This window comes from Ochotona princeps, chromosome 11 (genome assembly GCF_030435755.1).
Source record: "Ochotona princeps isolate mOchPri1 chromosome 11, mOchPri1.hap1, whole genome shotgun sequence".
Classification (NCBI taxonomy): Eukaryota; Metazoa; Chordata; class Mammalia; order Lagomorpha; family Ochotonidae; genus Ochotona; species Ochotona princeps.
Genome location: NC_080842.1, coordinates 65952029 through 65969533, shown reverse-complemented (window position 1 = coordinate 65969533; position 17505 = coordinate 65952029). Strand labels below are relative to the sequence as shown.

The 17505-nt window shown below is 47.7% G+C and overlaps 1 protein-coding gene across 1 annotated transcript in view; it reads right to left on the bottom strand.

The window, feature by feature from the left end:
• Positions 1–17505, bottom strand: part of PROM1 (prominin 1) — a 78876-nt gene continuing 61371 nt past the window's right edge. Inside the window, exons 13-26 of the mRNA XM_058670288.1 lie at positions 14674–14797; positions 13666–13769; positions 12154–12238; positions 10759–10905; positions 10104–10175; positions 8607–8699; positions 8078–8131; positions 7189–7266; positions 6992–7060; positions 6031–6123; positions 3532–3647; positions 2831–2854; positions 2399–2467; positions 1–31 (exon numbers count right to left, since the gene is read on the bottom strand). Coding sequence (XP_058526271.1) covers positions 16–31; positions 2399–2467; positions 2831–2854; positions 3532–3647; positions 6031–6123; positions 6992–7060; positions 7189–7266; positions 8078–8131; positions 8607–8699; positions 10104–10175; positions 10759–10905; positions 12154–12238; positions 13666–13769; positions 14674–14797 — 1144 coding nt within the window. The 3' untranslated portion in view covers positions 1–15. The remainder of the gene's footprint in view (positions 32–2398; positions 2468–2830; positions 2855–3531; positions 3648–6030; positions 6124–6991; positions 7061–7188; positions 7267–8077; positions 8132–8606; positions 8700–10103; positions 10176–10758; positions 10906–12153; positions 12239–13665; positions 13770–14673; positions 14798–17505) is intronic.

Here is a 17505-nt window from a genome sequence, read left to right as displayed (position 1 = left end):
TTCCAACATTAGCCATCAGTGATACATGGGCCTAGAAAAACAGAAGACACAGAACTGTAAGTCTCCCTGGCAACGCTGTGCACTCCGTGGCCCTATGTGATAAAGGGAGCAGAACAGAGACTCACACCTCAGCGAGTTGAGCAGGAACAGAGTTTGTAGGTTAAAAGTTTTGATAGGCGCATCTAGCTCTTGTTTGTTCTGCCTTGAGTAAGGGAGGAAGAGAGAGGCCCAAGCCATGACAAGTGGACAGCTAATGGCCCAAGGTTCAAAGGGGTGAAAGGTCACCAAGCACATGTGTTGAACGTATCAGACTTGCAGAAACAAGATCAAGGTGGCAGCAGAGTGGGTGCTCCCATCAGCACCTCTACCTCTCGTCTCCAGGGCCAGCAGACAGAAGCCAAGGGAGACCAGGTGATGCACCTGTCTTCTGAGATGCTTTCTAGGTAACAACCCACAGAAGCCTTACCATACCCTGGAGTTGGCCCACAAACATAATGGGTGTATATGCAAGGGGAAGAGGAGTGAGCCCCACGGCCCCCTGTAAAGGCAAAGCCTTGTGGCCAGAAGAGCAGGCTGCTTATGGGCAAATTGTCCATGGTTGCGAGGGAAGGGCCAGTGTGCAAGTTGATGTGACAGTCTCTGGAGTGCCAGGGACTTCTCAGCACACGGCAGCTAGAGGGTCCCTAACTGTCCGCCACGGGGTTGCGTGCTGACAACAGAGCACAGTGGACTATTCTCCATGCTGCCATTCCTTTACTGAGCCCTGTGCTACCGATGAGAGGAGAAAACTGCTTCTGGCATTTCTTATCAGTCATCACGTCCCCATTCGGTGCCACGGATGCACGATCCCTGAAGTAGAATCTCTCTCTCACTATAACTTTCAAATAACTTTTTAAAAGAAAGCACGAGAAGATATGATGTCAAGACAACACAGGTGGCTGGGAACAACTGCTTTGGCCTTGAAATTTTCAGTGTATAAATCCTAAGATACCACCTGAGCATGTTACTCTGTACAAAGAAGGCCAAGGTTTGACACAAGCCAAGATACTGCCTACTCTATTAAGAGAAGACCTGGCTAAAATTTAGAATCAATGTTCAGATTCTCCCCAGCAGGCTTAGCAATCAGGGCTAGCAGAGTGCAGTAAACAACAGGAAGTCCATCTGGTATTCCAGCACTGTATTGTTCCTGCTTTCCATTATTCACCATTTTGGCCAAGGACAATGTTTTCATCCTGGCCAAACTTAAATCCTAACCACTCGGATGAGCATTAGGAGGTAGGGCTTTTGGGAAGGTGATTACTGTGCCAGCTTGCCCCTTCTGCCACATGGGGGCCCTGTGGGAAGGAAAGCGGCCCCCACCTGATGTAGAACTTGATGGCCCCTTGCTCTCAGACCTCTTAGCCTCTAGAACTGTGGAGAATGAATTCCTGCTGGTCGTAAACTATTCAGCTTATGGCCTTCCTCACAGCAGTCCAAACACAGTAGGACAACCTCCCCCCTCCTAAATGGTAAGTTAAAGTGAAAACTTCTGAAGCTGATACAGTGCTGCAAGTTTAACTCAGGTAAGCCTTCCATCCTTCTGAAAGGACCAATTCTAACAACTTTCTGGTTATGCAAACGAAACCTGTTGAGGATGGAGCAAGGACACTGTTTTAGAGGAGAATGTCCCCGGACCGGTCACTTGTACCCGGACTAGGAGGTCCAGGACACAAATACCGCCAAGAAGCCTGGGGCCTCCCCTTCCCTTTCAGATGGATGTGGGCCCTGTGGATGGTGAGGGTTCTTATTCAGTGTGGCTCACCCATGCACCCATAGTGGACTCATGCTTTTGAACCTGAAATCACTTGGGGATCCAAAGAACACTGGCTTAGGGCTGAGGCAGTGGGTATACAGATGAACCACTGCAGAGGACCGCCCCTGTATATACTGGTCCCACCTCTTCTGAGTGACACGTTCCCATCTGGGGGGTGTGGTTATGAAGTTTAAGTGGGGCCTGGGATGTGGACGCTGGCAGATAATACTCAGTATTAACTGATAAATATCTGGAACCACAGGTAACTCTTGAACCTGGAGATTTCAAGGGAGGGGCAATTAAGGAGGAAGAGAAAGAAGAGAAATAAAATGGAAAAGTTCTGTGTTTATTTAGTGCCAAGATGGTAAAACAAAAATATGCATGCATTCAATCCGCAGTGATCTAGGGTCATGCATAGCCTTGCTAGATGACAATAAATTTTAGCTGACAAACAATTCCATTGTTAAGTAATCTATTGAAAGGCTGTGTAGGGCATGACCGCAGAGCATTCATGAAGAGCATTAGAAAAGTGAGGATTATCGGTGGCATGTGAAAGGTTCAGGGTCATGGTTACAGCAGGTGCACTGGCAAGCAGCCTTTGTTTACCTTTTCATAACAGGATTGTGGACACCATATAAATGGTCTTTATGATAGCCACTATTACCATTTTCCATACTGTAAAAAAATTACATACAACAAAAACACAATGTTATCTCTAAGATGAAGTGCTGACATCATGGAGTACAACATCACGACCATGAAAAGGGGTGGCAACCTAACTCCACGGAAGGTAAAAGGGCACACTTACATTTTGCTCTTTTTAATAGCAAAGATTGAAATAGCTATTTCATAGGGTAACAAATATGACACATTAAATGCCCATTAGTTCACAAGCATTTACCGAGCGCCTTGTACCTGGGTATATCAGCTGTTTTTATGGGATTTAATAATGTTACTGATTTAATTCCCAAAGTCCATCAGATAATAATAAAAACTTCCCCCCATTCCATCAATGAATATAGTTAAAAAAAAGCTTACTTTGCCATGGGTATAGTTTCAACACTATAAAATACAAAAGAGGGAAGTACAATTATTATCACTATTATTTTAGTAGTAAAGCTCAACCAGTCCATTCCCCACATTTTCCCACAAATTTGGATTCTGACAATGATTCCAGAGAAATACGTGTTGAGATAAGTAAAATGTAAAGGGCAACAGAACAAATCCGCTGGACACACAAGCAGGGCAGGCTATAAGCCAAAAGGAAAGTCGTGACCACAGTTATCACAAAGTGTAATGCCAGGTCCCCGGGGGAGAGGAACTGCAAATGAGAAAGAAGAGGGCAGGTTAAGCACGCCAAGAAGACTAAGCAAGAGAAAAGACAGTTCAAACAAACTAAGGGGAGTGGCATCCACAAGAGGCCAGACTACTGAAAGAGAAATAGGCCACTACTTAAAAACATACAGTCCATCAAGGTTATCAGAGCTCTAGCAGGTGTTCAAAACAGGACCAGAGAGAAGAGGATCCCTAAGACTGTTTTTAATATTTTCACTCCCGAAAAAGTGAGGAGACCATCAGGGGTTGGGGCTAATTGTAGTTAAAAGTTCTACAATATATACACAGATCAAAACATGACACTGTCACCCCATAAATAGATGCAATTAAGATTTGCTGATTGCAATTAAATAAAAAGATAAACCGATAAGACCCACAGCCCATGTGGGAACGCACATACTTACTCTTCGTACACATCTTCTGACTCCATCCGACGATAATGCTTGGCTAGTTTTACGCTAAGAATTAGAGCCGGAAGTAAAAGCAAAGTCGCTTTTCCAATGCCAAACCAAAACAAATTCTAGGAGGGAAAAGAGGCAAATTAAATGCTGAAGATGAGAAACGGAAACAACAGTTGCTTGGGCGAAAAGGGACTGTGAGTGATTTTTAAATGAGTTTTCATTTTGTTTTTTGTAACCGTTTATGAACCTACCATGAACCTGCCAGTGTGTGAATTGCTGCCTATGTTAGAATTCAATCTTTCTAAAAACCTTGAGTAGATCCTATTCTTGTATTTATTTCTGCAAAAGAAGAGAGTCAGTCTGTGGTGGTGGCTGGATCTGAATCGAGCAGTCGCCAAAACAGCTTCTAAGCAGCCCTTAGACGGCCTCCCTCTACGGTCCCTAGTGTCGACCAGGCAGAGCAGGCCCAGGCTGAGCAGGCCCAGGCTGAGCAGGCCCAGGTAGAGCAGGCCCAGGCTGAGCAGGCCCAGGCTGAGCAGGCCCAGGTAGAGCAGGCCCAGGCTGAGCAGGCCCAGGCTGAGTTCCCTTTGCAGAGCTGTATGCTGGTCAAACAATGGATCATGTTATCTGGAAGCAAGGCTGAGTGTGTCCTCAGAACTCAACACATGCTTCAGGCTGGATTCAGCCCCTTTTTACTTAAAAAGCAATACTCAAGTATTCTTATTTCAAATGACTGGGAGTGATTTTAAGTCAGCTTGCATGTTTGAAATCTGGACTTATATCCTTTCTTTAAAAGCTGGAAGTTCCATCTCCTGGCAGAGACAGGTCCCAGAGACAATGGCCAGAGACAGATGAGTGGTGGTCCTCCTTCAAGCAGCAGAGCTCCTTGGCTTGGCCCGGTGCACTCCACTCACTTTCACAAGGTGACATTCAAGATAACCCGAGCTTATCAGGCCATCAGAACAGACACAGCTGTGCCCAGTTAGTATGAACCAATGGCCACCACACACGACTGGATACCAATTTGATTCACTTTGGGCTGAAATCTGTGCTGCATGGTGACACTTCTTTGGCTTCTAATGTCAGCAAATACATTCCCGCTTCCTTCCCCTCACCCACAGACAGCTATGTTTCCAGTCTTGTTTAAAGAGGCACTTTTGTGATAACCATATCCTTTTTCTGGCAGTCCTTTACGGACTAATCGAGATACAATAGAAAGATGCTGGCTGTCCTGTGGTCTCTTTCATCAATAAAGCAGTCAAGCAAGTTCTTCCTTATTTTCTAGGCCACCTATTCTAAACCCCAGTCATTTTCTTCCTGTCTGTCCTTGATTCTTTGTGGGCAGAAATCTGGTAACTGGGTGATTTGATTGGACAGGGTGGCTAGAGGCTGGACACAGGGAGAAGTTAATTCAGAATCCAGCAGGTGAACCCAGGAGTGACTCAGCCAAAGTCAGCAGGCAGGGCTACCTAGCGCAGGACAAAAGGCATAAAAAGTTGCAAGAGTGACAAAGCAGCCAGGAAGACGGGGCTTAGGACTAGTGTTGGATTTCTGGGCTGAGACTTGAAAACTGATCAACCAATAGTAACAAACATTGACTGAATGTGTGGTACAAGCTGCATGTCTAAGCTCTCCTGGAACCAACAAAACAGCTCTATTTCAATGATGAAGCTCATAAATTTCCAAAATTTTGCAAAGTCACAGTGCTCAGAACATGCAGGGGTAAAATTTGAATTCAGAGCCCATGTTCTCAACCAGTAAGGTATAAGGTATGGAGGAGGTGGTTTAGTGGGAGGTAGGTGGAGGGGAGAAGAGTGAGACAGGGAAAGAAAGGCATGCATGTGCCAGTCTCCAGTCCAGGGAGGGCAGAAGGTGTACAAAGGCCTCAGGGTGAGGAAGACAAAGGGCATTTGAAGAAGTGAGAGAAAGTAAATGTGTCACGAGCAGGAAAAAGGTGAGCAGATGGCACAAAATGGACCCAATCAGGCAGGGCCTAGTGTACCCCACAAGGGACCCTGATCTTTGCTGTGCTATCCAAAGCAAGGCTGTTTTAAGCAGAGGCAGTAAGAGTAGATCAGCTGATGGAGAGGGGTGGTGTATACTAAGGAAGAATAAGTCCTGGAAATTGACATCCTCACGTCACATCCCAAAGGATTTCAAGTTTTACAAATGACGTAGCTTTGGGGTTGCATTGTTGCACTGAGAATCCTCACAAGTGAGCGCATTCAGTCCACTAGGGATGGCTGCTGTCTAGTCACCCTGGACAAGCCCGAGTGTCCCCTGGCCTTTATCAACATCATTTCAGTCAGCGACACAGATACGCACCAGGACTTTAACGTCCTCAGTTCGTTAGCATCATAAGAAAATGTCAAGTTCATATTTTAGCATCTTGATTATGTAACTGTAACAAGCCCAGGCAAAAAGCGAATGTTATACTATGTGTTAGGACCTGGGAAGAAAGATGAAGAGGTTATTGTGTCTTTTTTTTTTGAGAGCTCTTACCAGAGGGTCAGTAATGTAGTTACAAAAAACTACCGAGACAGTGGAGTCCAGGGCTGTGGCCACGGGTTTGCAGGATGCCAGTTCCTCCATGACCTGCAAGAAACACAGACAAAAATTCCAATCAAGTCACACTCACACAGTCCCGTGAGAATTAGACACGCATTTCCCTCTGGATCTGGTTCTAGCAAAATCTTCGAAGTGGAGCTGGTGGCTGATTCTCATGGCTTGTGCATCATGTAGAATCACACGCAGTCACACATGGCTTGATGATGGGCACAGTCTGAGGAATGCATCATGAGGCCATTTTCAAACCTGCATGGCCCGGCCTACCCACCGCAAACCTAACCTCCACAGTCCAGCCTGCCACTCCCGTAGCACATTCCCGTACTGAGTACTGCAAGCAATGACAGCCCTAGGGCAGGTGTCCGTGGCTTTACATGTATCCCCACACAGAAAAGACAGTGGAAAAATGACGCTGGTGATGTTGCAGCTTCATTGCAACTTTATGGGATCAGTGTGAGAGATGAGGCCTGTCACCGACCAGAAGGTCATTTTGTGGCTCGTGATTGTACTTGAGAGTTGGATCATCACTCTCCGTGAGCGTGTTCCCCATCTCCCTATTTGTCATCTGGAACAATATGACCCAGATGCGTCCAGTACTGTGTTTCAGTCCTAGCTCTTGCCCTGACCCCTTTGATATCAACCCAAAGGCCGCAGTAAGAATGTGGAAGGTGCCATCTGATAAAGCTGAGTCCCAGAAGTGACAAGGGAGAAGTGGTGTGTGTGGGATGTCCTCCCACCTAATGGACAAACCCTGAACATCTTGGTCCTCACAACCTTACATCTGTCCACTCACCTCCCACCAGCTTATTCAGAGTTCTTTGCTACAGATTGTGCCCTAAGAAAATAACACACAGATGATATGGCGCCCCCTTCTGTATTTAAAATTCTAAATACTTACAGTAAACTCAACCCATTGCAGATAATATTGAAAATGTGATACTAGGGTACTCCCGAACTTCTCAGATTCCTGGAAAGAAATTAAAGAATGATAAAACCATTCAAGTGGCATACTTTAATGCTGTACATGTTGCATTTAATCAGGAAATGTTCATGTGCCCATGCATCCACGTATCTATTTGACAAATGAAAACTCACTTCAATAATAATAGATGAAATATTTCTTGTGACAAAGTTCTGAGCTTCATCCAAAGAGTAAAGGATCGTGTTCACCTTCTTTTGAACAGTCAGCAGTGGTTGGCAGCGGATGGAGTGAGAGAAGAATTTGATTAGACAGTGCGCGTCGTGGCTTCAGCAGTGTAGTTCCCAAAGGAGCCCTGAAGACATTCACGGTCACTGTTGGCTTCACAGTCTTCCCTGCCTGTCACTTAGAGCCCGATCTTGAAGGCACAGCTCCTGACCAGGCAGCCTTGTACAGTCTCAGAGAAGAACAGGAGTTCACAGCACAAATGGGAGCACAGGTGGCCCTGTGCCTGCAGGGGGATGGCAGGTCCGGCCAGGCAGGTACCTCGCTCTGGCCAGGGTAAGGTCGGTGTGATGGCATTGCTTATGCTCTTAGCAGCAGTTTCAAGACCCTCCTGTGTCCCCACTCATCCTTTGAACTCCAGAACTCCCCTGAGTGAGCATGAGGTGGCCCAAGCGGGGCCACTGCTCCAGGCTGGGGCTCTAAGCAGGAAGACACAGGGAAGCAGGGGTAGGGGAGAAGCTGGCAGTGACAATAAACCCTTGTGGTAGCGGACTCTGAGATGGCAGGAGGAGTGGTTAGGCAACACGACCTCCCCTAAAGTGAGCCCCAAGCATTTTAAGCTCACATCCTATCGATTTCACCCAGGTACCTAGCAACGTGCCAAGGTAACAGTGGCCCTTACAGCAGAAGTGCTTGTAGGAAACACTCAGTAACGAGTTCAGTTGTTTAAACAGGGGCCTAACTGAGCCCTGTCTTCTTAGATCAAAAATCAATGCCTCTCAGTTTCTGTTGGGATTTCATGATAAAACATCGTGACAGCCAAGCAAAGCGAAGGCTTACCCCCAGGCTGCTGCTCAAGTGCTGAAGTGTCTTGATGTGGTTTGGTAACACAAGCTGGTGAAGACAAACACGCAAAGCACTTTCAGGATTATCGCATGAATCAGCAAGACTGTGGGGCTCGGGCCTCCCCTCCCCCACACAGCCCTCGGATCCCACTTCACATTTTAGAAGGACCAACAGCCACAAGCCCCAGTGCACATTTCTGATGTCAAAAGCCTAAAGACGACAATCAGGACATGAGTCCTCAAGATCTGATAGGTGGTGCATGGCAGGTAATTTGTCCAAGAAACTCCATGGAGCTAGGTTCGCTCCAGAGGAAGGCATTGTGGGAAAGAGAAAGGAAACAAGAGGATGACTGTGCAACTGAATTGCTGTCATCATTCAAGTTCAGCTGTTTCCAAGGCCAAAGACAGTGGGCTGGGACCACCCAGAGAGGAGCAGTTGTCCTTCCACTACATGAAAGCCTGCTCAGTGCAGCCAGCTTTCTCGGGTCCCAGTGAAGTGCCTGCGAGAGGCTGGCAAGCATTACCAGTGTCATTTCCATGGGAATAACTTGTTCAGTGTGAATGGTTGTCAGATTACTGGCAGCCTTCTTCATGGACTGTCTCAAATTTCCTGGGGGCTAAAAAGAGAAGAACATGTATAAAGATCAACACCATCTTTAAATCTTCTGAAATAACCCCTCGAGTGTCAGGGGCCCAGGAAGCCACAGAAGAAGTATGCGAGCCTCTGTAGTTGATGGCCACTGTGGCTGTGCACAGCACTGCAAACTTAAGGACTAGAGACTTGGGGCAGCACCCCACACTCATTGCCAAGTACCAGAGACCCTCTGGGCTCCCCCTCTAGCCACCAGCACTTTCCCACCTTACAGATGAGGAAACTAAGACACAGAGGGGTGAGACATGTTGCCTGAGCACCTATGGTCAGGAAGAGGCCGAGTCAGAGGAAGCCTCAGGTCTTCCTCTCAAGCCCAGGCTGCCATGGACTCTGACCTCTGCTCCTTGGAGGGGCCCATAAAGGCCTCTGGACACCAGCTAGCCAAGGGGCAGCTTTATGCATTCAGATGGTGTGTCTGCCTTCTGTGAGGCAGGATGGTGGGTGTTGACGTGGCAGAACTAGGACAGGCCTGGAGGGCTGTGTCTGTCGAGGCATTTCTAGAAAGGCTTGGTCTGTGTGTGGGGTTGAGGGGTGGGAACCATGCGACAGCTGAGAGGCTAGGTGCAAAACAAAGGTGGAAATAAAGGGAATCGTGATCTCGCACTCTCTCTTCCCTGGAGAAGACTCAATCAGATGTCCTCCTCCTACCCTGGGACATCAGAACGCCAAGCTCTTGGCCTTAACACCAGCACCCACTTCCTCTCCCCTCACCCTGTGTTCTCAGGCTCTTTGCCTCTGCCTTGGGGCCACACTCCTGGCTTCAGTCCTGAGACCTCCCTCCTTGGACTGCGATGGGTTACCAAGTCCTCTGGTCTCTACAGTTTGCCGTTGGCCCAATAGGGCACTTTCCATCCCACAGACTGTGTGAGCTGATGCTCCTGGGAAATTTCTTCTTATTGTTGCTTACTCTTTGCGGGAGCTTTTCATATTCCCAGAGTGGCCTTCAGTATCTGACCTAAGAACATTACTGACCAGGCCCGGTGTGGTGGCCTGTTGCCTAAAGTCCTCGCCTTGAATATGCCAGGGTCCCATATGGACGCCGGTTGTAATCCTCATGGCTCCACTTCCCATCCAGCTCCCTGCTTGTGGTGTGCGAAAGCAGTAGAGGACGGCCCAAAGTCTTGAGACCCTGCACCCACATGGGAGGCCTGGAAGAGGCTCCCAGCTCCTGGCTTCAGATTGGTTCAGCTCCAGCTGTTGTGGTCACTTGCGAGGTGAGTCATCAGACAGAAGATATTCCTATCTTTCTTTCCTCCTCTCGGTATATCTGACTCTCCAATAAAAATAAATAAATCTTAAAAAAAAAAGAATGCTATTGACCTTGACTGTTTACAACCATGACAACATGAATGAGACTGTTTGAACTCACCATATGGTTGGCTTTTGCTTCTAGGTCATTTGAAAATGCTAAGAGGTCCACAGTTGAGGGGGATTTACCAACCTGCAAAAAAAATTAAAAAAACAAAGCGGTGCCATATATACAGGATTTTTAAAACCTTAACAACTAACAGTCAACAGATGGACAATGAGCCCAGAACATAAACAGAGGCAGTTAAACAATAGCACAGCTAACAACGACTGCATTTTTATTTGTGTATCTTATTTTTATACAACCATATTATTTAACAATGACAACAAAAGAATGAAGTACCGAGAGTCACTACAATGAGCAAGAAACTTAGCCTGCTAAGTGAAATAAGCTAGACACAAAAGGTTACACATTGCATGGTTACAGTTGGATAAGCTTTTCAGAATTGGTGAAGCCATAGAGATAGAACACAGATGGGTGGTTGCCAGGGTCTCAGGGTAGGAGGCCATGAAAACAAGTGCAAATAGGCACAGTGCCTCCTAGGAGTGATAAACGGGCTGGGGAACCCAACATAGAACAAATCCCACTCAATTTGTTCACTAAAATGGCTTATTTATATTATCTAACTCTCAGAAAAAAAAAATGAAAAAAGAAATTACACATCCAATGATCTGAATTCCCCCCAGGAGATCAGGCATGCACCGTTGTGTCCCACCTGGGCCAGGTAGGCAGCATAATCCAGTGTGTCTATTCCACAGTTGGAAAACTCCTGCAGGTTTCTTTTCCCGGCTTCATCCAGCAGAACGATACCATCAAGACTGATGTTCATGTTTTCAAATTCCTTGACCATGTTTTGAGTATGCTGCATGAAAAAGAAAAAAGTTATGTCAACTCATTCACCCCTAAGGATGTCACATTCATCATGCCTTAGGAGAGCGACGCACCTGCATGGGACAAACACAAGGAAGAGCCTACGCGCACACTGGAATGCCTTTCTTCCCACAGCTCTCCTCTCTGGCCTCGCTCCCTCCTGGCCTCCCTACCTCCTCCTTGTGTATTCCGCCACTGGAGGGGATGGGATGCCAAGCAGCAATTTCATCTCCGTCCTCACAGACCCCAAATGCAAGTGTTGGACATGATAAAGGAATAGCGTCAGGAGCACAGGGACTTGGTGGAAGCCTGCAGAGAAGCCGACTGAAAAGCACAGCAGAGGCAACGGGGGCCTGTGCCCCCAGCTCCAAAAGACAGAGATGCTCAAAGGCACAGGGTAGTCACCGGGAGGGGAGCAGCCGGCTCCCGGCTGCGCAGGAGGAAGGCACAGGGGATAGCGTTTAGGAGTGGAGTTTGGCCATTTGGTTGAAGCTCATGGGAAGGTGCTTGTGACTAAATCCTCGCCTTGCATCCACTGGGATCCCATATGGGCACTGGTTGGTGTCCCAGCTGCTCCACTTCCCATCCAGCTCCATGCTTGCAGCCTGGGAAAGCAGTAGAGGATGGTCCAGGGACTTGGGCCCCTGTACCTGCATGGGAGACCCAGAGGAGACTCCTGGCTCCTGGCTTTGGATCAATTCAGTTTCTGCCAATGCAGCCACTTCGGGAGTGAACTAGTAGACAGAAGATCTTTCTGCCTCTCCTCTCTGTGAATCTGCCTTTCCAATAAAAATAAGTAAAATCTTAAAAAAAAAAAAGATTAATTTTAGGGACCAGTATTGGGCACAGCGGGTCAGGCTACCCCCTGCAATGGTAACATCCCATGTCAGAGCCATTTCAAGCCCCAAATGTGCCACTTATGATCGAGCTTCCTACTAATGCACCTGGGAAAGCAGCAGAAGATGGCCCAAGTGCTTGGACCCCTTGCCACTAATGTGGGAAGTCAGAAGGTGGTCACATGGAGAATGACTCAGCAGATGGAAGGTGTGGGTGTGTGGGTGTGTGAGTGTGTGTGTGTGTGTGTGTGTGTGTGTGTTTCCTCCCCTTCATCTTTCAAGCAAATACATTTCAGGGGAAATAAGGAGTTACTTTTATCTAATAAGGATTTCATCTCAAATTTTTTAAAAGCCAGATTTAGCAAATCCACGCATGGGCTCCAGGACCTGCTCTGAGCACTCACCTGCTGGATGTTGAGCTGCTCAGTGATGTTGAAGTGGTTGTGCAGCTGAAGTGCAGTGTAAGTGCCTTTACCATTCTGGCAGTCACTGTCGTGGAGAAAGAGAAGTCATGATCTAGAAAAGCAGCTGTGGCTATTGGCTACTCCCGTCGAGGGCTAAGGATGAAGACAACAGTCAGCTGTTGCCCTCTACAGTTCACACATAAAATGGATGGTCACATGAGGCCTCCTTGGCCTGTGGCACCTGTTACTCTTAACTTTAACCCCCATTTTGCTAATAGTTACATTTTTAGAACAGATAAGAAAGGATGTCCTTCTGTCCTTTGTGCTGCTGTGGACGACATATTTATAGACTGAGAATAAATTTTCATGAAAAAAGAACACACAAGATGGCACTTGGTATGAAATGGGTGGATTATGAAGGACAGTCATGTCTCACTGGTGGGGATTTGTTCACAGAAGCACATGCAGAGGCATCTTTGACAGAGTGGGAAACATCACAGGATGTCTTTATGCCAACTAAAGCAGCTATAACGTCACCAGGCAATGCAATCTTAGGAGATCACTGTCTGTGATGTCTGCTACTGAGCCCAGTATCGCCAAGCAGCACACACTGCGTATTGTTGCTTTTGTTAAAAGATCCTTTCAAATTCCTCCCCAGACCATCCTTCTTCCCTATTTTTAGAGCTGGCCTTTACTAACTAACCAGATGCTTAGTCACATAGTCTGAAGGTGATGATGAAGATAGGGAAGAGCCACAGACCGTCCAGATGCTAGGTGTAGTTTGGCCATCGACCCAGCTTGGCCATCTGTGTGAAACGGCCTCCCTGCTCTGGGCCTCAGCCCCCTGTCTGAATGCCTGCTGAGCTCAACCAAGAAAGGTAGCCCCCATTTGACACATGCTTCAGTCACAAAGACAGGGGCATCTCAGGGCTCCAAAGTCAGGGACCAAGAACTTGGCCCAGGATTCCCATGTGGATGGTAGGCAGCCAATCACTTGAACCGTCATGGCTGTCTCCTACCGTTTGCATTAGTGGAAACTGGATCTATAGCCAGGAGTCAAACCCATGTTCTCTGACATGAGTCAAGCACGTCTTTAAACTTTGGGTTAAGTGCCTGCTCCTTCTATAAATATTCTTACGTGTCAAAGAAAAATTTATGTAGACAATTAAATATAAGAACAGGTGTCACTTTATCAAGTTGTCATGATCTGGAGTCATCCGCAGTGTTTTTGAATAGGACTTCTCACAGGATTCCCTGAAGGCATTTAAGGGTCTCTCCAGGGATAATTGGAGAGAGGAAGCCTGGGAGCCTAGCTTCCCAAGGTCTCAGAGGCTTCCAGCAAAAGGACTGTCTTTCTGGCCAATTCTTACCATCTGTTTGCTAAGATTAAAGAAAAGCTTATCTCTGAAATTACAATGTCTTATCAGTAAGGTAACAATAAAAATACTCTTGAAAGCAAACTTCTCATTCTGGACAAAAGCACATTCCAAATAGAAATGTCACTGTTCGTACCTGTAGACATGTTCCAAAGTGAGCTCAATGTCTGGTTTATTAAATATCAAGCCAGAGAGATAGTACTTCCACTCCTCATTCAGGAGATAGGGTGTGTCCAAAACCTGCAATGTATGAGCAAGTGGTTTCCTGTAAGACAGCTTTGCATCAATATCTAGGCATCAAGCAAAATGAGTATCAGGTTCAATATGTTTTTGAGACTTTTCCTATAGGATTTTTCTCGCCGATTACTAGCTTAGAACAAGAAACTACTAGTATAGTTGAAAACAAATCAACTGACTATTGGATTGCAGAAATCAGAATTTTCAGAAAACAGAAATCACTGTTATTTTGGCTTTATTTTAGTAAGCAACAAACACTTTAGAAGTGGCAGTGCAAGAGATGCCTTCAGAAAAACTACATAAAGCTGCAGCAGCTGACTCGGCTCCCGCCCATGGCCCCGGGACAGCTGAGCTGCCAGCCGCCCTTCTTGGCTCTGTCCCAGATGTATTTGGTGAGAAATCTAGCTCACCACCCTGTCTGTGTTTGACAACAGGCAGACTCTTCCTTCTCCAAAATGCGTGGGACCAACCATGTTTCAGAGGTCAGATTTTGGAATATTTGCATACATATAATGGGATACACTGGGTAAGAAACCCAAGTCTTAATAACAAAATTCCTTTGTGTTTCCTGGACACCTGATCCATGGAATCTACTGGCAGATTCTTTGAGTGTGGCAGCAGACACATCTCCTGGTGTTCTCAGCCACATCTGGAAACCACGGTTGAGGAAAATGCCCCACATCCCCTCCCACCCTGAATATTACGATCCCCACCTGACACTTCTTACAAAAGTAAGAACACTAACTTTTTTGCTGCTTTTATGTTACAAACAGGAAAGAATCTCAACTTAAGGAATTAAAACCAAAATGCTCACATTTCTGTGCTATCCTGGAAGTAACCCACAAGTCACATGGAAGTCTAAGTTTCCATATAAGGATTCTCCCCTAATGAGTAGGAAAACATTTACCCGAAATAGCTTCCTGTTTGCATAAGGCTCACAGACCAGTTTTTCCATATTTGCACCAACGACAAAAGCAACAACCACAAGGAGCATCACTATCCAGGAGAAGAGGAAGCTTAATCCAGTTCCGCTGGAAACAAACAAAGAAAGTTAGCAACTCCACAAAGAATTGATCAATATTGTCTACTAGTACTTACCAGTTCTACCTGTACATACAAAATGGATGTGGAAGCTTCAGCAGTTGGCAGGTTGAACAGAGCAGTCTAGCCAGGACTGAGGGGAGAAGGGGCTCAGCCAGTGAGCTCTCAGCCCTGGGCACATCTATAGACCATCTGGTCCACCTGCTGTCTGGGGTGACGATCACAGGCCAGGTTCTGGAGTCTGCTGAGTGAACCAATACTTTCTGCACAGGCCACAGTGGGTGGAGACAGGAAATACGCCTTTACGAGAAGGTTGAAAGAGGCCAACATGGTTCTGCTTCCAGAAGGATGGAGAGCGATAGAGCAAAGCTAACTGCAGAGGCAGGCAGAGGAACACTGGAGAGGGCCTGGGGGGAGCCACTGAGGGACTTAACATGCAGGAGGAACAACCCTCTGCACCCCACTTCCTCACTCTCTCTTTGAACAAGAACACCCTTGGCATAGCGTGAAGGATGGGTTGCACTGGTTCCTGTGGGAAGGAACTACCCTGCAGAGGCTGTTCCCACAGGCTGGGACAGAGGGCAAGGGGAGAGGAGTCAGTGGGAGCAGGAGATACAGCATGGGATGGGAAGGTAAAGACAAGAAGGGGTCCCGGGTGAAGCCAGAGAATGTTGATGCTGTGAGTGGGAAGAGGAAGTGGAGAGGGTACAGACTGTAGCACCAGCAGCACAACACAGAGGCGCTGTATGGGAGTCAGGGGTCCAGGCTGGAGACACCATCAGGGTGTCAGCAGCTGGGAAGGCATCCTTTATTCCTGGGGCTAGAATGAAGACAGGAGTGGCCTGGGATCTGCATGGTGGATGCCAGCGTTGAAGGCGCAGGTGGCAGAAGGAAAGCCAGCAAAGGAGACCACAAAAGACTGAGAGTCACATGGAGTGTGAGCTATCTGAAGGGGCGAAAAGGAGGGGCTGGCGGAAGGTGGGAGTGAGTGGCCAGCCATCACCAGCTCCGCCACCTCGGGGTTGGCGTGAGAGAGCACACTGTCAGGAAGGGAGCCCGAATCACAGGGCACTGGGGCGGGAGGGCAGCAAACACAAGGCACGCTTTCAGGCAGTCTGAGGGTCAGGAACAGAGAGGCCGAGGGGAGGGGTCAGCAGAGGTTCTTGTGCTTGTACAGAGAGGATGGAAGAGGGTGAATGGCTGGGAGGAAAAGTCACCAGTAAGGAGCACGAAGGCCCAACAGAGAAGGGAGGGTCGGCGGAACCTTGGGATGGGGTAGGTGATGGGATGGAGAATGCTGCTTGCAGGACCACCATGGACAGGAGGACTTCCTCTGCCTCGGGCACTGCAGAGGAGCCACTGGGGCTGGAAAGCTGAAGGATTTGAGCCCTGTTCCTGGGAGGTTGCACGGGCACCCTTATTCCTTCTGTGAAAGAGAGAGGCAGAGCCATCTGCTGACTTGGCTCTGGGGCCAGGAGGGGTGCATGGAGGGAGATGGGAGTCCCAGAGCAGAAAAGACCATTGCAGAAAATTGGGAAAGGGGATGGAGGATGGTGGTAAAAGAAGGGGTGGGGCAGGAGTTAGGAGCAGTAGTCCAGATATCACTAGTCTGGGGTGCCTCCATCCCACATCCTGAGGGCCTGGGTTCGAGGCTCAGCTTCACTGCTGGCTCCAGTTACCTGCTAATCAGTTCTCTGGGAGGCCAACTGAGTGCAGAGCTCCTGGCTTTAGCCCAACCCTGTCCCAGTCATTGCTTTCTGGTTTCTACAGGAACACAAAAGCACCGGGAAGAGGAAGCACACTTGCTGTGTCTGATGAGACCAACAGCACTTGTGCCGTGCCCCACTGGGCATGTGCCCAGCTGCTCTCCCGCCGGGCATGTGCCCAGCTGCTCTCCCACCAGGAACGTGCCCAGCTGCTTCCCAGTTGTCTCTGGAGGTGGACAGCAATGCTACACAGAGCAGAGTGCCATGCTGGGAGCGAGGGTGGGGCCCACAGTGAAGGACTTGAAGCCACTCTGAGGCTGCAGCCCACCAGAAAGGAATCTGACCACATTTGAAACTTGCCAGTATTTTCCCCGTGCCAGGATCAGTGCTTACAGCCTGCAGGTCCCGGGTGTGCACATGCCCTGGTCTCTCATGAGCCTGTAACCCGCAGCATCTACACAGGTATGGTTGGCCTCCATCTGCTTCTTGATGACTTCCTTTTTCTTTGAAGTGAGATAACATTTTATTGGCTTACATGGTTTTTTTTTGAAAGATTTATCTATTTGAAAGGTTTTGCGTCAGACAGAAAGAGAATCTGTCCTCTGTTGTTTCATTGCCCAAACAGCACCAGGCAGGACCAGGCCAGGCTGCAGTCAGGAGCCAGGAACTGCATCAAGCTCTCCACTGTGGATGGCCAGGGCCCAAGCACTTGGACCACCCTCTGCTGCCTTCCCAGAGACATTAGCGCAGAGCTGGATCAGAAACAGAGCAACTGGGACATGAACTGGGACTTCAACAGTGAAAAAAAAGGAATAGTGGAGGAAACAGAGAATTTTTCCCAGAGCAACTTTTTACTTGCTTTCAGCCGTTAATGGCATGAACGTATACACTCACTACCAAAATGCTGACGAAACAGTCAGGGATCAGGGTTGTTCAGTTCTTAACATCAAACCAATTTTCTGCATAAACAAAAGATAACACAAATATGTCTT